We start from the raw sequence: 25,752 nt of genomic DNA on the forward strand, positions 1-25,752 counted from the left end.
TTTTTTTGCTTTGTATTAATCAACTAGTACTCTAATGGCCTGTTCGGTTAGTGATACTAAATGGTGGTAATGAGAATGAATTATAGTGCAAATTTTATCAAAAGTTTCATATCATTCTCATGGTAATGAAACTTTTGATCACAAAAAAGTTTTTTTGTTTACAAATTTTCATTACTACCTAATACCACCTTCCCCAATGGTAATGCATTGGAATGAATTTTATAAAGAAAATGAGTTGATTAAAGTTGGACAAGCATGGCCATCACGATAGCCAAGAGATTTTTCAATTAAAATTGCATTAGTTTTTCATTTTCATTACCATCTTTTATTACCACATACATGGACCGTAAATTTTATGGGTTGATGATAATCACAACTAGAATAATTTAAAATACAGCAAAGGTGCTAATTTGGGGTAGAATTAAATAATTCTTGAGGTGGTGCTGGATTCTTGCCTCTTAGTCTTCTTGCTATGGATTTCACAAAAATGGGACTTGATATGAACCGTTTATGGACGATTTTGGTTTCAGTTCCAAGCAGTTCCTTGTGGTTTGTCCGCTAAAGACATGTTTGTGACTTCCTCTTTCAAATAACTTACTCAAAATGTCCTTACTCTTTTTGAAAACTGTTATATAACATTATAGTGCATTGTCATCCCTAAAGGGAGTTCTCACGAGTTGGTAACTGATTCCCACTTGATTCTTATGCGGAAAATTGCCCAAGGCATACACTTAGGGACACAGTTTCAGCACTTCATTCCAGAAGTCGTTGTACCCGACACCACTATGGACGAGCAGGGGTCATCTCATCATCATGCCGACGTTCATCTTGAGGAGGTAGACTTAACGTGCCCCGACTATGGTGCCGAGTCCTTACAAGGTGCTGGATCATCACAGTATCAATCACCTCCCTTACCCGAGCGTCATGCGACAGCCTCTTACTATCGTAGGAGGCGTCGTAAACCGTCACAGTTAGACAAGGTACAGGAGGATTAGCATTAGTATACTGTTTGTATATATTGAACATTAGTGACATTTTGTATATATTGAACATTTGTACATATTCAATATTTGTAGCATTTGGACTTTTGTGTATAATTTGTAATATATATGTAGATGTATATGTTTTTATCGTATTATCACACGTTTATTATGAATGAAATTATGTTAAGTACTCAGAGTTCTCGGTGATGAATCATTAAGCTCTTGTTTTTCTTTTTCAAGCGATTGGGTACCCTTTGGAGCAACCAACCTAAAGTACGTGCATCCGAATTCTTCATCCAAGTAGAAAGGACAAGCAACAAAATCACGGCCAGGATCGACATCGCTCCAATCTGTATAGTTATTTATAGAACATAATAACAACGACTATTTTCAACTTCATAACAGCTATTTTTCAATTTTACAACGGTTAGTTTAAATCATACAAAACGATCAACAAAAGTCAAACCAGGTCAAGGTTTATTTCTCTGTTACTAACTGCGACATTATGTTTGACCAGTCAAACAATAGGTCGCTGTTAGTAACAGTGAAATAAACTTTGACTAAAATTTTGACCATTTCATTATACTCGCTGTTAATGAGTGTGAGTATACACCAAACCTAGCTTCAGAGGCAACGACACTTTTTTTGGGAATAAAGTTTGAATGAAGCTTATTTTTTGATTAAAGTTATTAAAAAATATTATTTTTTTCAAATACTCTTTCAAAAGCTAGGCCAAACATACCCATTTTACTTTTGAATATTTTGTTAAGTATCCACCGTTTTATGAAAGTCAAAAAGGGAGAAAATACGATTGTTCTAACTTGTTAATCCTTTGTTATTGCTATTGTTCTTATGTGACTATGGTTGTGCATTTCTTTGTTTAATATATGAGCAAATGTATGTTTGTGTTGTGCTGAGCAATACGCAAAACTTGTGTGATCTGTGCTTTGCTTTTTAATTGCTTGCATCAGAAAAAGGTATTGAGGTACTACTCACAAGGTGACAAAATAATGTATAATCATTTGCATTTCATCAAGGGGAGATTGAACTCAAGTCTCCCCTACTAATGAAAGTTAAAGGCAAGTCAATTTTATATTTTATATTTTATTTTGTTCATCATTTTCAAAACGTTAAATCATTGTTTGAAACTATTAACTATTCGAATAAGATCTGTAAACGTATAAAAATAGAACAAATTCACATGTTCAAATCGAAATCTAATTTATGATATTAAATTGGTCATCATCTCAACAAAATGTCTATTTTTATGGAAGTATTTGAATTAATTTTAATATGTACATTAACTGTTGAAAACCTAACTTATTGTAGGAATTGTTTAGATGAAAAGGTTTTTGAAAGTTAAACCTTAATCCTACTTAATTACCACATTGGTGGACCTCTTAATCTTGCTGTTAGGCTATGTATTAATTTGACTATTGCTTTATTTACTTACTTTTTTGTCTTGTTTATTGATTGCACCAGAAAACACATATCACCGTGTTGAAAAAGGAGGTAGAGAATCTCCAACTCCTCCACTCTCTTATCATTATTTATCTATGCCCATAATTTTTATTCAAATGGACTATTGTGTTAATCGCTCTAATCCTTCTCGAGTAAAAACGTGTGTATTATTTTTTAAATTGAAGGATGTGGTTTGTTATTTTTTTAGTTGAGGAATGATAAAATGTTACCCTTGAAAAGGAAAATGAATGCAAATTAGGTTGTGTCTAAATGGCTAAAGGGGGTGCTCCTTTCTTGGGGAGCTAAGCTCTTTCTTATGGAGGAAGGTGTACTCCTGTTTCATTAGTAGCTCCTAGAGTTCCACCGTTACTTTCCACCATCATTCTAGAGCTCAACCGCTTGAGTGCCAAACTAACTCTACCTAATTGAGCAAGTTTGAAACTTGGTTTCTTCATCAACTACAAGCTTACGTCTTCAATTGAGTAAGCTCGCTTCGACCAAGTAAAGGCCGCACAGGCTTTACTTGGGCTTAAATGAGGACTAACATAGCTCATTTACTTGAATTGGCTCGTTAGGGCTTTGCTATCTTGAGCCTTCAGTGTTAGGTGAGTAGTGAATGCGCTAAAGATGCTCAATTTATGTCTTATTTTGACAATTAAACCTAAAAACATAACAAAGATACCAAAATACCAAATTAAGCGTAAAATCTCAAAATAACAAAATAAGTTTAAAGAAATTCTACATTCTATAAAATTTAGATATATGTATGACACTTCATATCATTCAATATTTAAATATTTACATAATATGAATAGATTTACTCATACCCTAGTGTTTTTAATACACACAAATTTCCATCTTGTTTCTATGATATTACTCTTTAGTGTTTACTCTAACTTCTTCTATGTTAAATTTTATTTAATTTGGAGTAATTCTATTTAATTTGCAGTAATTCTTATTACATGATCCACTATGGAAAAAAAGGGACTATGACCTTACCAAGGAAAAATAGTACTTGCTCTAACTGAAACAAGAACTAATTCACATTTCTCATTTTCTATTCCAACGAGGGAAGTACATAAATAATTTCACAACTATATAAGTGATTTGACTTTCTCCATTTTCGTTTTCATCGACGGAAGTTGGTAAATAATTTTACAACTACACAAGCGATTTATCTATTTATAGATTTATGAATAATTTCACAACTATATTTCTCCAATACCATGTAGGATAACATTAGACCTTGATATTTTTTTCGATTTGAAAACTCATTCGAACCTGATTCGAACGAGATCCTGTTAACCTAATTTGTCTTCCAAAAATTTAGCAGGTTGTAACGAGTATTTTTTCTGTCAATTTTGATCATATGAGTTAATATTCAACATACACTCTTATAGAATCTCTTTTATAAAAAGGTTAAAATTATATGAATTTTGTAGCAATATTTAACATAAAAAAATATAATAATAAATTCATTAGTCGTGGGGCAAACATAGCCGACTCATAATAGACCCAGAAATACTAACCATCTTTAATCCTCTGTCTCACTCAATTTGTCAATTTTCGATTATACTTCCTCTGTTCTATAATACTTGCTACTGAGTGTGACATGTTGTGTGGAAAAATATCACTATCAATAGCAAGTATTATAGAACGGAGGAAGTAATATATTAGTATGGTATTGTTCTAAAAAGTTTGAACAATTTATATTTTTAAATACAACTCTATTAGTTTTATAATCTATATGGTCTCCCTTATTGTCAAATATCCAATTATTTAAACTCGTCAATCGTTTAACCTGTTTTTGGTCTACGTTGTTGATGCAACCTAGCCGACTAGATATTTGCACACAGACTTCTGAGTTCTGACTCTAGGAGAGAACCTAATATTCATATTCATCATACCACCAAGTTCTTCCTTAACATCGTTATCTAACAGAACGACAATTCCCCTTTTAATATTGAGAGGAAGGAGTGTGAGAAGAAATTTGTAAGTGCAAAAGGGGAGTAATAAATGGCGGGAATGGGAGATGGGTATGTGGGTACTGCCCAAGATGCTGTCAGAATTAGGAGACTTGAAAAGCAAAGAGAAGCTGAACGTCGCAAAATTGAAGAACTCAAGAATAAAACTGCTTCTACCCAAGGTCAAGCTGGTCTTCTTCAATTTGGTTCTAGCACTTCCGAGGTATCTTTTTTATTTAATCTCTTTTTTTCAATGTCTGTGTGAATTGGGTTTTGATAATCTTGCATTTGAAGGATACTTTGGTTATATTTGATTAAGTTGTAGGCTTTAGGGTTTTGCTATTGGTTAAAATTGAAATTTGGGGTATTGTGTTTTCTTGGATTGAAAGTCTAGGTTTATCAACTAACAAAATTTTCTGGATTTTTATGATGTTGTGTATTGGAGATACCCTTGTGGCGAATCTTCGATACTAGCATAGGATGAGAAAACATTCACCTCACCATATATGCTGAACCAACTCGTCTGCCATCTTTTTGGTTATATTAATTGAGCTTTGCTATCAAATCATTTAGGCATGGGCAGGCCGGGCCTAGATTCCCCTGATGATAAGGGATTGAATCATGCCTACTTTTATGCACTTTTAGCTCTATATATATACACCAGAACAAAAAATATTGAAGATATGTTGCACGTGTTACTTTATCCGTTCATATAGGTGAGAACTCCAGATCCACGTTTCCCTATGATGAACTCATAGTTAGCGGGAGTACAATTAGGAGTAGTTGTCATTTGTCGGTATTATAAATGCAAAATGATAATTTTCTTGAGCTAAGAGTCGAGTATAAATTAACATGCACTTTCAGGATCAATTTTCGTAATAGAATAGATTGAGTTGGAGTATGATGGAAAACATTAGGTAGTAAAGAGGTTTGAGGAATGCAGAAATTTAGAGTTTTAGTCATGGTGTTATCAGATTTGATTACGTAGCTGCTATTGAATGAAAACAATAGATGTACTCGTATAAGTTAATGTTGTCACATATTATACTATTGTTTCTAGTTGCTAGCAAACTTTTTCCGGTGTGCAGGCTTAATAATTGGTTTTGTTTTGAACTGAAGATCATTTGTTGAGCTCAATTTTTATTTACTTTGAGAGAAACTTTGGTCGTTGTTCAATCATCTTGACTCAGGAAGAATTTTTTGAAAAAATGAGGATGTGTCAAGGCAGAGGATGATATTTGTAGCATAGTGTTTATAGTTGGTTGAATATTATCTGCATAGTATGTACATGAGCCAAACATCGGGTAAAATCAGTTTATAAAGCCATGAAAGACAGTGATGTATATGAGATTTGTTCTTTGATATTGGGTGCCAACGCCCAATACTTTACCAACTTAGTTAGATGGCATCCATTACTCAATAATGTTGTGATTGAGATTTGACTATATACCCGGCGGAATGTAAATCACAACTGCTTGCACGAGAAAATTTTTAACTTTAAATGTGAAGATGGGAGAATAATCTTATCTCGTTTGGCGTTCCATTGATCTTGCCGAATGGGTGGATTTGTTTTCTGGCACAAAAAGGTTTTTTTTTTTTTTTTTTTGGATATTTGAATTCTATCTATATAAATGGTAGATTAGCGGCAGGCCCATGCTTATGGGAGTTTTATGAAAGGAGTAGACCCTTTTTTAATGTATGCTGTCTAGGCATTCTTGTCTTTACAAAGTGCAAACTATCATCCTAGATTAGTTAGTGTTACTGCTTGACATCTTTTGAAACATAAGCTTCATTTTGCAACTAACAAGTAACAACTGTAACATTCTTGAAGGCAATTTACGTAGATTGTTGTGCTAGAACTTTAATATCATTGTTTTGTTGAGCTTTTAGGAAGCCATTACTGCCACGGGGGAGGTGGTTGGGGATGGTATATGTTATATTTGATGGAAATATATGACATCTAATGTTATTCTTCGTTCTAGGCTGCTTGTAGTGCTAATAATTATGTTTTTTTTTTTCGCCTCCTGATAATTACGTACTAGAGATAAGAATGCATGAATCTCTCTGGTTTTTCCACTTTTACTAATCTGATTGTGGTTAAGTTCAACCCCATATTTGGATATTGCTGGCACCTTTTCTTTTTGGGGGGTGGGGGGTGGGGATATAGTCATATAGAGAGCCATGAAGACTGGTGAGTACCTATTAGAATTGGGAGAGTTGCTCTAACCAATTGTGTTGTCATTCATCAATCACTATGATGTTTTCTTTATATGCTCAGAAAGTGTCTCAAGTTTATTTTCTTTGCTGAACTGCTCTTTTATTTTCTATTTCTTATGTGTTGCGTTGATGTAAAGTAAGAGACAGTTCTATGCTTCACATGTTGGGCTTGATTCAAGTTAGTTAAAAATTTCCTTTATGAAGCTAATAAAAAGGATAATTTTTTTACTTTGAAGTTGTTTAGTTCAAACATTGCACTGATTTCTTTAATTAGTCCTCTGGACCTTTATCTTGCCGAGAACCTTTGCACCATTATTTGTGTGTCACGCATATGTTAATGGGTCCTTAGGATCTTGTTGGCCACATTTAAGTGTTTGAAGGTACCTACTGTGAGAGAGTTTCTTAGGTTGGTTTGTTTGCTATTTGTTTCTTAGGTTGGTTTTTTAGCTATTTTTTTCTTTCGTGGTTTGGTAACCTATTTGAATATAGCTATAACCACCATGTATGTGTGTGAGAGAGAGGGACGCTGAGAGATTGGGTATTGAAATCGTGCTCTTGCATTTTGAGTGTTCTTCTGGGATCATTTAGATTGTCATTGGCCTTGCAGTTCATGAAGATTTAATTTTTGATATAGCCTTTCTTGTTTTTTGAAAGCAAAGAGACGAAAGATAGTGTTTTCTTTAATTTATCTTATGTTCTTGGATATTCTTAATGAATGTTGCAGATTTTGGAGACTGCATTCAAGAAAGAAACTGTTGGTCTTGTTACAAGGGAGGAATATGTTGAGAAGGTATTCTAGTTTTGTGCTTTTTGAAGATCTATCTGATCTCTCCAGGCTTGAGAAGTTTCCTTTATCTAATCATAAGTTATGTGCTGTTTTGTTAGAGGGTTAACATAAAGAATAAATTTGAAGAGGAAGAGAAAGAGAAACTGCGGAAGCTACAGGAAGAGTGAGTTGAATTTAGATTGTGCAGGTTTTTATGAGCCCTTTGTAGTTTATCTTCCTTAAAGTTTTCTTTCTTTCTTATCTTGTCATGCAGAGAAGAAAAACTTCAGTTAGAAAAGCGTCAAAAGAGGAAGAAAAAATTGAATGCTCGATTATCGTTTGATTTGGATGATGGAAATGAAGAAGAGGAAGAAGGTAGTGAGGATTTTTGCTTACTTGGAAGTTGATTCTTTGTTAATTTATTGATCAGATTACGTGATTTATTTTCCTTGTTCAAATATCCGCCTGTTAGATCTTTTGATAATAATGGATGCCATTGAAAATTTGAATCATCTGTTTGGTTTTTACTATTATTTACTTCAAATGCACTATCATTGTGGCATGGATTTTTACGCAGAAGAGAAGTGTAGAACCCTATAAATGGTGTACTTGGTGGCTTGGTGCCTTGTTGGAAAGGCGCTTATAATAAAAATGTGCATGTTTAGTAGTTATTGAAGTTTCTTCCAATTATAGGACTAAATACAATTTGAGTGCTTGGTGTACCATTACTAATGCTTTTGCTTGGTCACGCAGAAAGTCAGAAAGCAGTCAAAGTAAAGTGTGCAAAACTGGGCAAGGACCCTACTGTTGAAACTAGTTTTTTGCCAGATAGGTCAGTCAAACTTCCATCTCTTGTTTTGTGCATACCTTTGAGTTGAATCTGAAGCTTTCTAGTTTGCATTACTTTTCAGTGAGAGAGAAGCAGAAGAGCAAGCTGAAAGGGAGAGGCTAAAAAGACAATGGCTTCGTGAGCAGGAAATGATTAAAAGTACATATAAACATTCACATATGTCATCTTTAAAGTACCTAACTTCCTATGTATATGTATATATTCTTTACTCATTACTTTGTTTATGTATTGAATTTTAGACGAGCCTCTTCAAATTACCTATAGTTATTGGGACGGAACAGGTCATCGACGAGTAATACAGGTATGTGCAACTTGTATGCCGTGTATTATTTGTAGTACAAATACTGCTGTCTCTAGTTCTCCTGACACAACTTTTCTGCAGGTGCGCAAAGGTGACACCATTGGGGCATTTTTAAGGGCAGTTCAACAGCAGCTTGCTCCTGAATTCCGTGAAGTTCGAACTGCTTCTGTGGAAAATCTACTTTATGTAAAAGAGGATCTAATCATTCCACATGTAACCTATTTTTGCTTTTTTTTTTGAATTAGAAGCTCCTTTTTTTTTTACCCAGCCCTTGACTTCTTATCACATTTCTATTTTCCTGTTCTACAGCAACATAGTTTCTATGAGATGATCATAAACAAGGCAAGAGGCAAAAGTGGACCGGTAATTATTTCATTTTTAATGTAAATTTGCTTGAGGTTGTGTTACTTTGTTCTATGCTCTTATCAAAACATTTGTAGTGACTGCCGAGGACAATTTGCACATTTTATTTATCATACTGTAACTGTCATTTTGCTATCAGTATCCCTTCTTGGGTTATATCTCTTTGACAAAGACTACTTGTCCAAATGAATGCATTATGCATATATGCTGCTACCTCTGTCCAGATGGCTTATTCCCTAGTTGGATCCTGATAGCTTCCAGTTAGGTGCACTAGTTTTTCCTTACTCTGGCAAATGTTACTGGCTAACTCTGCCAACCATCAAAAAACGCTTTATAAATTTTAGCTACTTGATTGGAAGTACATATTATCTGTATCAGTTACAAATTGGATGCTTCTTCAGTTATTCGTCTTTTTCATTAGCTTTTTTGATGTTTACTTTTTGTTTTTTTGAAGGTGCAATTGATGGTTGCTACTAAGGGTCAAATGAAAATATCTTCTTTGTTATCCTAACAAGGGTAAAGTTACATTCGAGTTTGATCCCTCAAACCCGGCTTAGGTGGGAGCCACATAAAGGCATTAAAGTAAAAAAATGTTGAATGGTTTGTAGATCAGCCCTACGGCCTATGAATTTTGTCTCATTGATAGAATATTTTTTGACCTTCGTATAACGGAACTCTATTCTTTATGATAACAGTCTTTTCATTGTATTTCTGAATAGAAGCATCAAGCATGTCAGGAATACTCGGGATCACTTTTATTGTACTTTTTGACTAAATGCATGACTGCGTCAAAGTTTAAAGGTTACCTTACCTGTGGCTCAATCATTTATGTGGTTAAATAACTTCCTATCTTTTCTTGCTTAAGTAAAATACTAAAATAAGAACTTCCTCCTCTTGTACGAGGCCCTTGTTGTGGACATGAGCGCATATGAGTCTGACTGGTTACAGTGATTTTGATTCTTGGGTGTAATTCATATGTATTCAACCTTAGTGCAAAAACAAGACTACATCGCATCACATCATCCGCGTTGTAAATGGACTGATATTTTTTATGATGTAAAGGTGTAAAAATGTTTTGGGTCATTTCTAGGAATATTTCATGTTTTCGGTTTATATTTGGCATTACGATAACTAATCACTCTCTTTACCGTGATCGCGACTGTGACTGCATTTTTGCACTATGTATTTAACCCCTAATAGGGGCTTGGTCATGTTAAAAATTGGACCCTGAAGATGTTTCCTCGGTAACATTAATACTGAGTTTCATCTATTTATGTTTATTTGACTTGAATTATAAAGGCTGTGACTTATTTTATGTTGTTTTATGATGCCCTCTTACTCATACTTCCCATCTCTGTTTCTGGTTCCCGCAGCTTTTCCATTTTGATGTACATGAGGATGTGCGGACAACGGCTGATGCAACAATTGAAAAGGATGAGGTATTATATCAATTTGAGAACTGGTTCCTAGAAACTATTATAAAGTTCTTGACTACTTGTTATCAGTCTAAATGAAGCTGATATTGTAATACCATCAGTTCTTCCCGCTTTCCATGGATGAGTAAGTAGCAGTAATATATGCATTACGATGACTGTTGTGTCCCTAGAGTTGAGAGATTACTGAACAAGATAAAGTGGAGGTTGGAGTTCATTATTTATTTCACAGGGGGTTGTTTTAACCCATGAGTTGATCTGTGCCTTTTGGGCCATGTAACCAAAATGGGGCCTAAATGCACGATAGCATGAGCAACCATTATACATTATAAAACAAAATTATTTCAGAACTCGTGAGGGATAATTAGTGGATAGACCTGGTATGGGAGAAAGATGAACCTAAGGTTTCTATTCAGATGAATGCAATCGAAAGTCAGTTTGCTTAGTTTTCGTGGTTCTGGCCTACTTGTGGGTGAACTTTCGTTAATGCGTACCGAGGTAGCTTTGATTATTCTGGTTCGACTTTGAATATTTCTGGCCTACTCCAGTTTCAGTTTTATTGATAGCATGTAATTACCTGTTATTACTATGGAGTGAAATAATTTACTAAAAAATGTTGTTTTGCATCGTATTTTTGCAGTCTCATGCTGGTAAAGTTGTGGAAAGACACTGGTATGAAAAGAACAAACATATTTTCCCTGCATCAAGATGGGAGGTACTTGCTCTCTGTTCCTTGGTTTATTCAAAACATGTGGTTGTTTTCTTGTAAAATTGTTTTCATTTACAAATTTGATTTTTGAGCCTGCAATTCTGTCATTTGGGCTTAGATAATACATCATAATACATCCTATCTGTATTCAAGCTCAGCTCCACTTTCTTTCTGAGGGGTGATGATTGCACTTTAGAAATGGGAAAATATGATCTAATCACTAGAATTTCGATGTTTTGCACTTTTGTCGGGGTAGGCTTGATAACCCTTACAGCAAAGGGGAAGAGGTAATAAATCCTCCTCGTACGTGGTGAGACAATCCTTTAATCCCTAGGCTAACCCAATTTTTCTTGATAGTTTACACTTACACATGGGATTTGAGGGTATTTCGCATCAAAACAGAGGCCAGAGGTTGTCAACTATCATTTCTTAACATAACTTTTCCCCAAATATGGCCCTATCCCTTCCTAAAACAGTGGGAAGAAATAATTTGGGAGGCTTCTATATGTTCTGTACTTCCCTTGTACTGTATTGTCACTTGTTTGCAAAAAATTAAAAAACATGTGATAGAACTGATGTTAAAGAGCAAACTGTAAGATACTCTTGTTAGCTGATACTCTTTGTCAAATCATCTGCAGATTTATGACCCTACAAAGAAATGGGAACGTTACACAATCCATGGGGAGTGATCGACTCAAGACAATGATCCTGTAACAATATATGATTTTTGAGAACAATTCTACACCGAGCATACAATTGTTGGCTGATTTATTTTTGGATTAGCAGGGTATTCAAGTTTAATCATCTTTTTGTCTTTTCAGTTTGTAGTAACTGAGCTTAGATTGTACTTTACCGAACATTATCCATATATTGAAGATTATGACTTTGACATTGTTATGAATGTGAATATAAATACATGGGAAAACTTTTAGCTGTTAGACAAAATGATGACTCAATTATTTCAGTCCAACTGTAGTTTTGGAGACATTCTCCACTTGTAATGCAGTCGCATTATCGTTGTGCAGCCTTGCAGCTTTTCCTCTTTTTTTTTTCATTCTTAACGTTAGAGATCAATTAACATTAATTATATTTTTATTATCGGGAAATTCTACGTGGTAATATTGTGGTTTTTACAAAACGCAAATAGTAACACTTTTTAAAATTTTTTTCCCACATGATAACAAGGTTTTAATTTTACAAATTTCGTAGCAAAATTCATTAAAAAACATTTGATTCTCGTTAATTTTTATTTTTTTTATATTTCTCTTTCTTTTCTTTTCCACTCTTTTCCTTTTTCCTTCTCATTTACTTAATCCACCATTTTAGTAGGAAAAAAAAAACTACTATAACCGAGGTAGCAATAGCATACTGCCAAGGAAGAGGAGGCATTATAGCCAATAAAGAAAGGAATACTACTAAAGGACACCAATCCTAATGGATTGAAGACTAGTCGAAGAGACAATATCAGAAGCCGTGAAGACCATCTACAATGGTTGTAGCTTTGAATCAATCGAACAAAGGGTTCAAATACTAAATAAAGCAAATAATAAGGAATCCATTACCTCACATATGACTCGAGATGACTTTGAAATTGAGAAATAGCCATTCAACCCAACTTGAGATAGGGGAAGAAAGATTCAATTTCAATCAAAATGAGAATAGGGTTTACAATTTGTAATCGATAAAAACACAAACCCCCGATTATGATTTAAATAAAGATTACACCACTAGCAAACTAAATACACCTCGACGGACGACCTCTCTTTCTTCCCTCTACTCGATCCGCAACAAATTCTTCATTTTAAATCAATGGGTTCAAGCAAATCAAAAATGCAAATAATTAAGATATGCAAAAAGAAACTTATTGGGAGTAAACAATGGCGGTTCAATTGTAGAAGTTGATGATGCAGCGAATCGACCAACTAATCAGCAAATTAATGATGAACAGTCGTTAGGTTAAAAATGCAGCAAATTGATTATACTTATTTTGATTTTAGTCTTTTAGGGTAATCTGAAATAAGGGGTAGAAATCATCTGTTAATTAATTTTAAAAATATCTTTAGACACACTTGGGGTAAAAATCGAGACTTTTTTGAGAAAAACAATCAGTTTTCTAGATAAAATAGCTACAAAGCTCGTAGTTAGATTTCCCATGGTTAGGAGGTTTGTAACAGGAATATTCTAGCCGGAGTATATGATAAGGTTTAAGGTTAAAAATGGTGGATTAAGTAAATGAGATTGACGACAAAGGAGAAGAGTGGGAGGGAAAAAGAATATATAAATAAATATCAAAGTTAAGGGAAATTTGATGCTTTTTAACGGATTTTGCAATGAAATTTGTAAACCTAAAATCTTGTTACTACTATATGAGGAAAACTTTAAAAAGTGCTACTACTCGCATTTCGTCATGTAATATTTTTCTTTAGTTCATTATGTACTTCTATATTACAAGACACATCTTATGTTTTCAAAAATATTATATTCAAGAATATGGTCCTATTTAGTTCACTTGATATTTACTGATTTAAATGATTTTTATATATTAAAATTAATTTTTATTGATCGTGACTAACTTTTACTAATTGAAAATAATTTTTACTAATTGTAATTGAATTTTAGTTATAAATTATTATTGAGTTATATTGCTTATAACTGATTTAAACTGATTGTAATTGAATTTTATTTTTTGTAATTGATTTTTACTTATCGTAACTGATACTAATTGTAGTTGAATTTTGTTGATTAAAACTAATTAAAACTTATTATAACTGATTCTTACCAAATATTATTTTTAAGGTGAACTAAATAGAGCCCAAGTTGGAGGATGCTTTGGGTGAGTTTATGGTCAAATTGGTAAAACAAAAAAATTAGTTATTAAAATTTCAAAGTGTGAGAATCAACACTCTTTTTAGTTGGAGAGGAAAGGAAGTACTACTTTTACCGGTGAAGTATTAGATTTAATTCTCACCTAGTCAATCTTCCTGATCTATTCTAGAATTGAAAATATTTAAAATAAAAATTTAAACATTTGTAATTTTGGTATGATTAGTTTAGAATTGTAAACATTAATCAGTGAGCTTCTTGTATGGTGCTCGTACATGTGTGATCTTTGACACGACAAAAATTTCAAAAAGTTTTTTAAAAGAAATTTTTAGACTTGCAATTTAAAGTTTAAAATTATCATTTTAAATCATGAAATAAACATTTAAAGTCTTAAGATTAACAGCTTCAAACCCTTATAGCAAGTCTTTTGTGTAGTGGTCATACTGGTGAAACCTCCGCTCTGAGCTAGAATAAGTTTAAAAATTAGAATGGACAAACCTTGAAATAGACTTTTTAAGTCTAAGAATTGACATTTTTAAACCCTTAGAGTAAGAATTTAAGTGCAGGAGTAAGCAATTTAAGCCCTTGGTGAAGGAGGGTTAAGGCTTACACCAAGCCTTAGAATAGAGATTTTAAGTTTTAAAATAGACATTTTAACTGTTGAAGTAGTTAGTTTAAAAAAAAATCAAGCCTTAGAGAAAGAAGATTAAGGCATAAAGTATGAGTTTTAAGCCTTAATATTGACATTTTAAGTCTTGCAATAAGTGTTTTAAGGTATGGAGTTAGTAGGTAAAAGAAACTTTTTTTTTAATTGGTTGGGCCGGAGGATGCACATGTTTGGTAGTCTCATTAGAGAATTTTTGAAATTTAATCCTGTTTGTTTCATTTGGTAAGACATCATAAATGTTTTAATTAAACATAAAGCAACTTCATATAGCAGAAGCAACTTCTCCATTAAATTTGCATCTGTTGATAAATGTTTACTCTTCTTCTCTTGAGTTTGCTCTTGTGGGATTTTGCATACAAAACAAGGATAAGAGGCAAATGCGTATTTTAGTTAGTATTGTAGGTTTATTCCGCTTTCTCCTCCTGATAGATTTATGCCTCTTTGAATTTGTCACTCCTTTGCTCTTTTATATATCTGGAAGTAAGAAAAAAGTAAAGAAAATACATGTATACAACTAAAGACAATGGTGGAATCATTACCCAAAACAAAACATTACATGTAAAAGTTTCTTAATGTTTGATTTATTGTGCTTGCATGAGGATTGAGGACATGAGTATATGCATAATATTAAGTCATGAAAAAGAAGTGATTAAGCTATGTAACTTATGTACTGAGTAAATAGTTAGGTATTAAGTAATCATAATAAGAAAGTTGAACAAAACAAAAAGAGAAGGAATGTGGGAAAAACACTAGAGGTCCGTTTGGTTAATAGTACTTAATAGTGGTAACGAGAATGATTTGTAATGTAAATTTTCATGATATGTATCTTGTCATTACCATGTTAATGAAAGTTTGATCATAAAAAAGTTTTTTTGTTTGCAATTTTTCATTACCACCTAATACCACATGTTTAAGTGGTAATGCATTGGAATGAATTTTGAGCAGAAAATGTGCTTGTGGAAGGAGAATAAGTATGGTCATTAAATTTATTGTTCACACAAATTTATCTCAACATGTGAGTTACCGCAAGTGCACGGTGTTGTAACACGTAAGGGTCGAACATAAGGAGCAAGGGTATGCAACTTTCTTTGCGTATTGGTCGGATATAAAAGCGGTTTGTTGGAAACGATAACAAAGAGGGTATGCAAAAGAAATAACGGTTAACAATCAATGATAAATAGGGGGTAGGGTTAACTCATTCATGATAACTATTTAATGGCGATACTCTAGCTTCTTAAGGGTCATTACAGGGCAACCAATCGCACTAATAAGAGCAATCTGATCCTTGATTGGTCTTGGGATTGCCTCCAAGCTATTCACCATTCTCACTCTCGTGAATGAAGATGAAGGGCTTGGGCTATAAATCGTCCTCTACTTGCTCATCCTTTCCTATTCGATCTCGTAGGTGAAGGATAAAGCCCTTAGATGAGAGGATGGATGCAAGGTTCAATCCTTATTGATCGCTCACATCCGATTTCATCCATGGATCAAAGATTAGATTACCCAAAATCTAACTCTCGTTGGTATATTAAAAGCAATCATAACAATCCTTAACCAATGGATAGAATAACCCCTCATCTAAGCATTTAAAATCAACTAGAGTTTCATCATCATCAAGTCATCACAAGGGTTGAGTTAACCCCAACCCTAGAAAACTACTCATTACTCATTCTCTTAAAAACATCATAATGGATTCTATAATAAGATATTGAATAATCAACAAACACAAAAATCCAAATAATAAAGCTATTGAGCAACAATGGTAAAACCACAAACAAGCATAAAAACACAATTAAACTATTAATAGTAACTAAGAAGAAGTATTATAAGATACCTACAAAAGATGAGAACAGTTGGAGAATAAAGATAAAAAACCCACAAAAATATTGAAGCTTAAACCTTCAACAATGAAGGTTGATGAAGAAGAGAAGCCCCAACTAGCCATAAACCAATATATTGAACAACTATATAACTAAAATAAACTTTGATTGAAGTATTTTTGTGATTTTCAATGTTGATTGTAGAAGACAAAACCTAGGGTTTAAGAACAAAGATGAAGAAAGAAACTAAAAAGCATATGATGATTCTTTCAAATAAGGTAGAACCAGTAATGTAAAGTAATGTAAAAGATAAGGTGTTCTTATATTACAAAACCTCTTCTTTATATAGTGTAGCCTAAGAATGATGTGACCTAGGTCTTCCCAACAGAGAATAATCCTTCAAAATGATGTAAAAGTGCCATTAAGAGAGCACCTAAGCCAAAAAGCCCATCTTCGAAGAGGTTACGATCGGTCGTTCCCATGGGAGCGACCATGGTCGTTCAAATTTCTGATCTCCATTCTTCAAGTTGTTGTTCAAGGTTTAGGGAACAAGTGGTCGTTCTCTTGGAAATGATCATGGTCGCTCAAATTTCTGGTCTCCACTCTTCAAGTTGTTGTTCAAGGTTAAAGGAACGGTCGGTCGTTCCCTTGGGAACGGGTGGTCATTCCCTTTTCTGATCTTCATTCTACAACTTGTGGCTCAAGGTTACTCGTTCCCTTGGGAACAGGTGGTCGTTCCACTTTCTGATCTTGCACAATAGAGAACGTGTGGTCGTTCTCTTGCTAAAATCTTGTTTTCTTCCTTGTCTTGGCTTGAATTCTATTTTTTATGCTCGGCTCGATCTCATTCCTCCCACGAGACCTTTGGGGTTTAGGAACCACCATCCCTAGCATGTTTTGGCTCAGAAATACGTGCGAAACCTGCAAAGACATGGGCAAATACATGCTACCCTGAAAAAGGGTGTAAATCCAACAAAAAGACATATATATGAATGAAAATGGAGTACAAACATGCCATAATAAGCTACAAAGAAAGGGAAAATTAAGGTTTTGCCATTTATCAAGAGATATTTTTACCATAATTACACTAACATTTCATTACCATTCCCACCAATTAGTAACGATTACCAAACGGGCCGTAGAGGCCGAGCGCACACTTCTTCCTGGTGATCATCATGGGTTGGAAGTTACTATTTGTTCACCATGCCTAAGTTACTGGTTGAGGAAGTATGACAAGGTTATTTGACAGCTTTAGGACTCTATTTCAATAAATAATTCCATTTTTCAAAGCAAATCTCAACCCAAAATGAGAATTATATTCGTGATTCTAAACTCTACTCTCTTACTCCCTCTGCCCCTCTTAATTTACACCACTTTTCATATTAGTTTGTCCCACTCATTTTGCATTTTTTCTTTTTTGGTAATGGTCTTAGTCTTTCTTTTAATCTCATTTATAAATTTATCATCTCTCTCCATCTTAACAACTTATTTCTATCATCTATTTGTTTTTTTTTCTTATTTTTCAACCTAATTCACCATACCACTAAATTTCACCCAAAAAGTATTGGGTGCATTGATTCTCACAAGAATTAAGGGATTATTTTCTAGCAATCTCTAATATTTCTTTGTTCAATTTATATACATAACTTTCAATTGTTTGACTCAACCAAGACTCGTAGTGCTAATTGCGATTAATTCTCACTTTGTATCTCTTCAATTATTTCATAAACATCCCAAATACATGATGAGGTAAGAACACCTTCGACAACTATCAGTTACACAAATTGATAACACTAAAATAATTGAAATTACATGGAACAAATTAATTCCCAAAAGTTATGTTTTTCACCAAATCAACACACTCAAATATCACCAATAAAACAAAGTAAAATTAGCAATCCAACAATGGTTAAACAAGTGATAATCAAAGACAAAGACACAAGATTTAATTTTATGTGGAAAACCTCTTCGATGTGAAGAGTAAAAATCTTGGGACTTTAGCAGTCCATGCAAAATGCTCTTATTGTGATAAAAGGAGTTTACAAACACACAATCCTAGTTCTCAAAGACCAAAGGGTCCTCTAACAATCCAAGAACAAACAACTATAATAAGGAATAATTGTGAAACAAAAGAAGAAATCATCAAGAAACAATAGATTCTGTTCAGAAGCCGTAACAGGCAAACCAAAGCTCAAAACAATGATTCAACCATCCAAAATAAGACCCTAAGTGTCCCCAGCAGGTTGCTAATGTTACAGGACAACTAAAAAAAGATGAAGCTTTTGTAAAATTTGTTTCTCACTTTCTTACTCTAAAAGGTGCATCATTTGATGAAATTGGCAACATCACACATATATGCCCAAAGCTTCCGAAAGAAGTCAAAATAATGACTCCACATGGGCTACAATATGTGAACATTTGGGCTCCACTTAAAATGAATTTCTCCACACAAGAAGGGACTAAAAAAACCCAATAATACTAAGTGGGAGAAATATTGCTTAATGAAAGACATTAAATATTGCCCGAAGAGAAGTATTAAGTTTCTAATTCATTTTTGTACTTACTTTTTTATGCATTAAAATGTTCTAAAGCTGTTATTTAATATTAATATATTATCACAATTGTACTTGGAGGTGTCCAATATATGAAGTCATCATTTATAAATGTCTACAAAGATAAGTTTCTCTATTTACATTTCTAGTTCTTTGGATGAAGATCCATAGTACAAAAATGAGTGTAGTGCTTTGTGGCAGCCCGCCTTGCAATTGTGCCGAACCAACAGGGAACTTGTGCTTGTCTAAGCCTTTAGCTTACTCAAGCTGGCTGTGTGCTAACTCGACCTCCATCCAAGTCTAATCCGAAAACAAGCATTATTACTCTTATGTAGTATTCTTTTGTCCCAATTATATGAATCGTCATTTAGATAAAAAAATTTATTGTATTAAAATTTAATATATTCACTCAATCCCTCACATTTATTATTATTTTTTTATTTCAGATTATCTATTATTTTGTATTATTTTTATTATCAAATAATAATTTACTATTTTCTTTTAATCTTATGCATAAGTTTTAACTTTACTTTCATTTTCTTCATATTTTATTATCTTGTTTATTTATTACCCAAAATTATTTTTATAAAAAAAAAATTAATTTTCACTTTATTACCATCCCACAAGGGAGTAAAGAGTAACGAAGAAAGCAAAATGAATGAGAGGTAGACACTATCAGTCCGATTTTTTAGTGATACTAAATAGTGGTAAGAGAAATGATTTATAGTGTAAAATTTCATTAAAAGTTTCATGTCATTTCCATTGTAACGAAAACTTTGATCAAAAAAATATTTTTTTATTTACAAGTTTCCATTACCAACTAATGCCATCTCTTTCAATAGTAATTTCAGTAGTAATACATTAAAATAAATTTTATTAAAAAAATAAAATAATTAAAAATTAACAACCATAACAAACTAAGAAATTTTTCAACTAAAATTATACATTTTTTCTCTCCGTGAATGGTTTATTAACACCTTATTCTTTCCGGTTTCCACAGCTTCAATAAAACAACACCTTATTCTTTCCGGTTTCCACAACTTCAATAAAACAAAACTCTCTTCCCTCTGACTTTCATCTCACAAAATCTCATTCCTCTTGAGATTTTTTTCTCTACTTCTCCATTTTTCTTTCTCCTCTTTTCCAATGGCGATTAGGGTTTTCTTCTTAGCTTTACTCCTCCTCGCTTCTCCCTTTCTTCAAGGTACTTACATTTTTATTCCACTCTCCGTTATTAGACCTTATTCCACTCTCCATTCATTTTTCTGTATGCATGGATCTGTGATCTTCTAAACTTATAGGCTTTTCTAAGATCCGAATGTGAATTGTAACTGTGCAACATTTTCAATTGGAAGTTAGATCTGCATGTGTTTGATTTATTGATTCAGCTATATTGGTTCTATAATCATTAAAATTGGAAAATGCCTGAATTGTTTGGTTAATTTTGATTAGTTGCAAAGTGTCAATTGGATTCAACTCCTGAGTCCGAAACTGCTGCTTATTTATCCACCGAAGAAAGCAGTGATCTTGGAATCGTTGATGATGATACTCAACATTATGGTGATGAGAGGTTAATCTCTGCTCCTGGTGTTGAGACGGTTTGTGTATTCCCTAAGAATAGTGGAAAAGGTACGGAGTACTGTTTCATTAGTTATTATAGTTTGAATTTCAGCTCATTGTTGTACTAAATCCGGGTTTTAGTACCTGCAACGTCTGGATTTTTAGTGCGAGAGCTTTATTGACGGAATGACGTTGTAGGTATTGAAATCAGGAGGAAGTATGGTTTTGGATTGTGGGCTTTCGGTGGTTTACCTTGTTTTTATATAATTATATTGTGCATTGTTGATTTTGTAGTTGTTCCGGCCGGCAAAGAAACAGAGGTGCTTGTTGGAATTAAATATGATGGTAATTTGCTTGAATATTAATTTGGAACTTTGTTATGTTGTTGCGTTTAGATTGGGCTGAATGTAGTAGTTGCATGTGATGTTGGATTTATATGGTGTTTACAACTTTTTTTTTTTTTTTTTTTTTTCATGTATGGAAATTGGTGGTGGTTTTGTTTATATATGTTTTGGTGTTTTGGAATATGTTTTATGGAGTACTTGAAAGTGAATTTTTCTATCATTACAAGTTAACTAATTGATAGCCATTATAATATGTTCCTTATATCATGCAAGTGAAACATGATGTACTTTTCACTCAAATGGAAAGGGTTCTCATTTTCTTATATGTAATGCCAAGAGTTGATGGTTTATACTGTTTGAGAATGCTTTGAGTTATGAGTATATCGGTGTGATCTGTGATGAGGATGTGATATTATATTTTGGAATTTTCAAATTAGAAAGACCAATATTTTTTCTCGTTTATTGGGATCTAGAAAAACTATTCTTTGTTATAAAATGTGTATTGGTTTTGATGTATTGACTAGGAATCTAGGGGTTCGTGATGTGGTAAACTTGCATTAAGTGACTTTTTTGTGTTTTATCATATATTTTGGAATTTTCAAATTAGAAAGACCAATATTTTTTGTGTATTGGTTTAACTTTGATTTCACATCCTGAAGGTGTCTTGAATTTACCTTACTGTGATTTAATTTCCAGGGGAGGCTAGTGTCAATGTTGTTGCCCTTCAGGCCAGCGTTCATCTCCCATATGATCACCGCTTGCTGGTCCAGAATCTTACTGCACAGGTAATTAAGGTTCTTTAATTTTCTTTTAAAAATGGCCACTACAGAATAGTGAGCTTTCTGCATGACATATGAATTACATAATTCTATCTTCTTTCAGTCATAATTGCTCCATACAGTATCATCTGTATATATTGATGTTTTTAACAGTTTAATTGTTCAAGAAATGTATAGATCTGTTGATCACGGTTTATTGAGTTTTGAACGGTGCTCATAGCTTTTAGTTCTCATTTGAGTCATAATGTCTGTTGTTTTAATATCATATCTGTTTGATTCGGCTGTTTTTGTGTTACGATGAACTATCTAGTTACATTGTTTCCTAATATGTGCCTTATTAAATGTTTCTGCTTTTGTGTATATGCCTTCCTTTCAATATTTGACAAGGCATGGTCAATTTAGTTTCTGTGTTCAAAGGCCTATTATCTGCATCACTTTTGAACCTATTTACATGATACTTTAACTATAAGCTGGTTGACCACTTTAATTATATATTATAGTTATGTGTTTGAAAGAGGAACGGCCAATGGAAGCTCGGCTATTTCATTATGGAATGAATGAGAAAAAGCTGCCTTCATCTACTAGTATCAGATTGTATTGGAGAATTTCGTGTCAAACTTGAAACTAATGCAAGTGAGATGCTTAAACTGTTATACAGGGACTATTGACTCCAATCAAGTTTCTCTTGACAATGATATGTGATATGTTCAAGAAAAGTATCGTTTGGGAGTTATTTTTGATTTGAGAGGAAGAACTAGAAGTGTTTATTACTTGATATTGTATACTGTCATTTTTTATTCTATTTATCTAGTTGTGATAAAATTTCCATGAATAAAACATACCTCACTTAACCGTCTTATTTGACGACTCGACACTTCCCGACCATGTAACTAAGCCCGACTTTGCCCAGACTTCAAAATGAATTTAAAATTATTTCAAAATTAATGTGGACAGAAGATCAGGTTATAAATCGACCTAATACACCTTATCTGATGACTCGAACGAACACCTCTAGTCATATAAGATGAGCAATTTGGGAGCTCTGAAAAAGGAATTGTGACACTATTGTCAATTGTGTATAGGGATTTGAAGCTTGACCTCTTGGACCATATATGTAATTGAAAATTTGCACGTTTCAAATTCAGAGTTCCTTTTCTCTATAGGGAGAGTGTATTTAATTCCTATTGTTGGTGCTTTAAATTTGTCCAGAGGTGCCTTTGCTAGTATTTTTGATCTATCGAAAGTATGGGACAAATTTAAGCTGTCACTAATCGACCATTAGGTACAAGTGATTCAAGAAAGTAAAATGTGATCAGTAAATTAGGTTAGGTAAATGAACTTTTATGCATTTTTCATGTATGAAATTGATTATGTTCTGTAGCAGGAATCTGATAGACTGATATCTAGAATCAGATAGTGAAGCTTTTTATTGTTTGGTGGATGTTGTTTTGCCTTCTTGGTACAGTGGTGGTTTTGGTTACTTTTATCTTTTTGGCATTGTGCTCTGTAAGTAGGTCCATCAAAGTGAAGCTTGGGCAATTAAGCTAGAATTTCTTTCGCTTGCTGAAAGCTGCCATTGATATACAATCTACAATGATTTTTCTGGTTGCATTTGATCTATTCTAGACCTTGTGTAGTTTTGTAAGAGATCACCTTCGTTTGCTGTAATTTGCTAATATGTTTTGTTCTAATGACCCTTACTTTCGACATTAGGTATTTAACAATGCCTCTGTTCCTCTATCAGCTCAAGCCACATTCCCCTACATATTTGCTGTCAGCAAATACTTGCAGGTACACCTTACTTTCAAGCCATGTAGTATATGACTTATGCTCATAAACTTTCATTTTTGTAAATATTTGTATTATTGTGGCTGAGAAATAATGTTGACAATTCTTTTGCAGCCCGGATCATTTGATCTTGTTGGCTCAATCGTTTATGAGATTGACAAGACTCCATATCAGAGCACTTTCTACAATGGTACCATTGAAGTTGTCGAGGCTAGTGGCTTCTTAACCATTGAGACTGTTTTCTTGGTTATGCTTGCTATTGCTGTTGTTGCTGCTCTTGGTTTGTGGTTACATGGTCAATTGCAACGCTTTTCAAAGGTGCGTTTTTTTTCATATGTTCGTAGCTCTGTTTTGTTTTCTATGATTATGTTTTAAAACGCACGCAGATACAAAAAATGTTAACAGATGCAGTATTGTGAATTGTACATCTTTCACTCTTCGATGTTTCTACCTTATCTTCTTTTACCCTCTGAATCAGATGTGTATTGTGTTTATATGTTTTTCTTGTGCTGTTGATATGGTTTTAAAACTGCTTACAAATCTTTTCTTCACACAGAAATCTAAGAAGGCGCCCAAAGTGGAAGTCGGAACTCGCTCAACTGACTCCTCATTGGATGAATGGCTCCAGGTACATTTTTGCTTGATCTTTCAATTAACTAATCATGAAAGTAGTATTAAAACTTCATAATAAACGTAAACGGGTTCACTAATTGCATGAATCACGGCTTAATCTCTTTGTTTTTTGTTTGCTTTTTGCTAATACAGGGCACCGCGTACACCCAAAAGAAGAAGAAATGAAATGCTTAGCGTGGTTACGAAGAACTGTTCATTATAGGCTCATGTAACTTATCGGCATTTAATTGTTAGAGCAGAAGAGACTACTTTTTAGAGTAGAATGTGCATCAAACCAAAACTGATAAACTTTTGATGGGAGTTTGGTCTATAATGAATATATTTTGGGTCTCCCATCATTATTTGTTATACAAATTTACAAATTGAAGACTCCATTCTTTAGATGACGAAAGCCAATCATATATTAAACAAAAGTCCTTTGAAGTTTTTCTAAATTAATTATTATGTTCTAAAATATCTTCAAAATTTGATAGATTAATTAAGTTGATTGTTTAATATGATTCGGTTTATATCGTCTAAGTCCTTGTTTTACATAAACGTTTTTAAGCTAAAACATAAGTGAAAAGTCCGATTAGATTTTTGTTGGATCTCTTGGTTATAAGTTCATAAATTTCTGTTTACAGATCCAAAAATTGGATTCACATGTTAGTCCTAGCAAAAATTGATTTGATTTGTTAATTCGATTTGAACTTAATTAATTTAGATTGAGTTTTTTGATCCAATTAAGTAAATGGGTTGACTTTACATGAGCTATTTTTTGCATGAGTTAGGTTAAAGTAATTTTAAACTTGAAACAAACATGTATAATCCATTTAACTAAAAAAAGTTAATTTTGAAGTGGATCAATTAGTTTAATCAAGTTTAATATTGAGGTCTAAAGATGAGATGTAGTCATTGTTAAGAACTCTTAAATGGAAAGAAATTTCTATATAGATTGAGTGGGTTGAAATCAGGTGCATCTAATCTATAACATATTAGATTAGAGTTGTGATTTTTGATCCAATAAACTAAACGAGTTAAGTTTGAGTTAAGGGGATTCTGACCCGTTTATATATGATTTGAATACGGCTTGATTTGATTTGATTTGTTTGAAAGGCTTAATTGAAGGAGAAGTAAAGAGTCTACGTAAATAAGACATATTAATTCATTTTAGTTGTATGAAAATACCGCAGTAAAATGGTGTTGTAGAATGTAAGCATGGACATTTATTAAAAACATCAAGGGCTTTATAGTTTCTGTTATAGAAGCGGCAATCTTGATACATAATTAACATTTAATAATAATGTTTGATACAAAAAATATTGCGGAACTCTCAAAATGCTGAACTGTTAAAACTTTAAATCATAAAAACTAAAATTGTTTAAACAAAAGTAAAATATTACATCAGATAAGAAATATTGTTTGCTCAGAATGAAAAAAATACATCATCATCAAGTCATCAATAAAGGTACAAAAAGCAACTAAGTTCTCGATAAATAATAATTGTTACGGCCTGGATCGAAACTTGAAACTAAATCCTGCAAAATGCTTCCATCCATAATACGGATGACAACCGATTGAATTGGTTAGCGCTTAACGCCGAGCATAACTTCCTATCCAGCTCAAAATACGGAAGTTATACGCTAGATTTACAAAATAATAATTTAAGTACGAACTTATAATTAATTGACACCACTGTATATTTTTACTATATTTTTTTTTGTTCCATAATTTTAAGTCATTAAGATACCATTCTTAAT

At 33.1% G+C, this 25,752-nt stretch overlaps 2 protein-coding genes across 3 annotated transcripts; both read left to right on the forward strand.

The window, feature by feature from the left end:
* The first annotated feature begins 4,205 nt into the window (after positions 1-4,205).
* Positions 4,206-12,011, forward strand: LOC130803575 (protein XAP5 CIRCADIAN TIMEKEEPER). 2 transcript variants are annotated; one of them, XM_057667747.1, is made up of 12 exons: positions 4,206-4,631; positions 7,350-7,415; positions 7,511-7,575; positions 7,666-7,766; positions 8,145-8,223; positions 8,303-8,379; positions 8,481-8,542; positions 8,624-8,755; positions 8,852-8,905; positions 10,279-10,344; positions 10,979-11,053; positions 11,686-12,011. In XM_057667747.1, exons 1-12 carry the CDS (start codon positions 4,461-4,463, stop codon positions 11,734-11,736), a joined length of 999 nt encoding a protein of 332 aa, XP_057523730.1. In that variant the 5' UTR covers positions 4,206-4,460; the 3' UTR covers positions 11,737-12,011. The 2 variants fall into 2 exon arrangements, with proteins under 2 accessions (XP_057523730.1, XP_057523738.1); XM_057667755.1 differs by lacking the exons at positions 10,279-10,344; positions 10,979-11,053; positions 11,686-12,011 and adding an exon at positions 9,360-10,271.
* Positions 12,012-19,917: 7,906 nt separating this feature from the next.
* LOC130803587 (translocon-associated protein subunit alpha-like) lies at positions 19,918-24,396 on the forward strand. The gene is made up of 8 exons (XM_057667768.1): positions 19,918-20,113; positions 20,362-20,538; positions 20,764-20,814; positions 21,510-21,598; positions 23,306-23,383; positions 23,495-23,698; positions 23,937-24,008; positions 24,146-24,396. Exons 1-8 carry the CDS (start codon positions 20,056-20,058, stop codon positions 24,176-24,178), a joined length of 762 nt encoding a protein of 253 aa, XP_057523751.1. The 5' UTR covers positions 19,918-20,055; the 3' UTR covers positions 24,179-24,396.
* The last annotated feature ends 1,356 nt before the right edge of the window (positions 24,397-25,752 follow it).

This window comes from Amaranthus tricolor, chromosome 2 (assembly GCF_026212465.1).
Source record: "Amaranthus tricolor cultivar Red isolate AtriRed21 chromosome 2, ASM2621246v1, whole genome shotgun sequence".
Taxonomy (NCBI): Eukaryota; Viridiplantae; Streptophyta; class Magnoliopsida; order Caryophyllales; family Amaranthaceae; genus Amaranthus; species Amaranthus tricolor.

What these genes read in the sequence shown, in the direction of transcription:
- LOC130803575 (XM_057667747.1), top strand. Translation starts at nt 4,461, where the DNA reads ATGGCGGGAATGGGAGATGGGTATGTGGGTACTGCCCAAGATGCTGTC. An exon ending in TTGGTTCTAGCACTTCCGAG is followed by an intron (nt 4,632 to 7,349) that starts GTATCTTTTTTA and finishes TGAATGTTGCAG; the next exon opens with ATTTTGGAGACTGCATTCAA. An exon ending in CAACAATTGAAAAGGATGAG is followed by an intron (nt 10,345 to 10,978) that starts GTATTATATCAA and finishes GTATTTTTGCAG; the next exon opens with TCTCATGCTGGTAAAGTTGT.
- LOC130803587 (XM_057667768.1), top strand. Translation starts at nt 20,056, where the DNA reads ATGGCGATTAGGGTTTTCTTCTTAGCTTTACTCCTCCTCGCTTCTCCC. An exon ending in CTGTCAGCAAATACTTGCAG is followed by an intron (nt 23,384 to 23,494) that starts GTACACCTTACT and finishes ATTCTTTTGCAG; the next exon opens with CCCGGATCATTTGATCTTGT. An exon ending in AATTGCAACGCTTTTCAAAG is followed by an intron (nt 23,699 to 23,936) that starts GTGCGTTTTTTT and finishes TTCTTCACACAG; the next exon opens with AAATCTAAGAAGGCGCCCAA.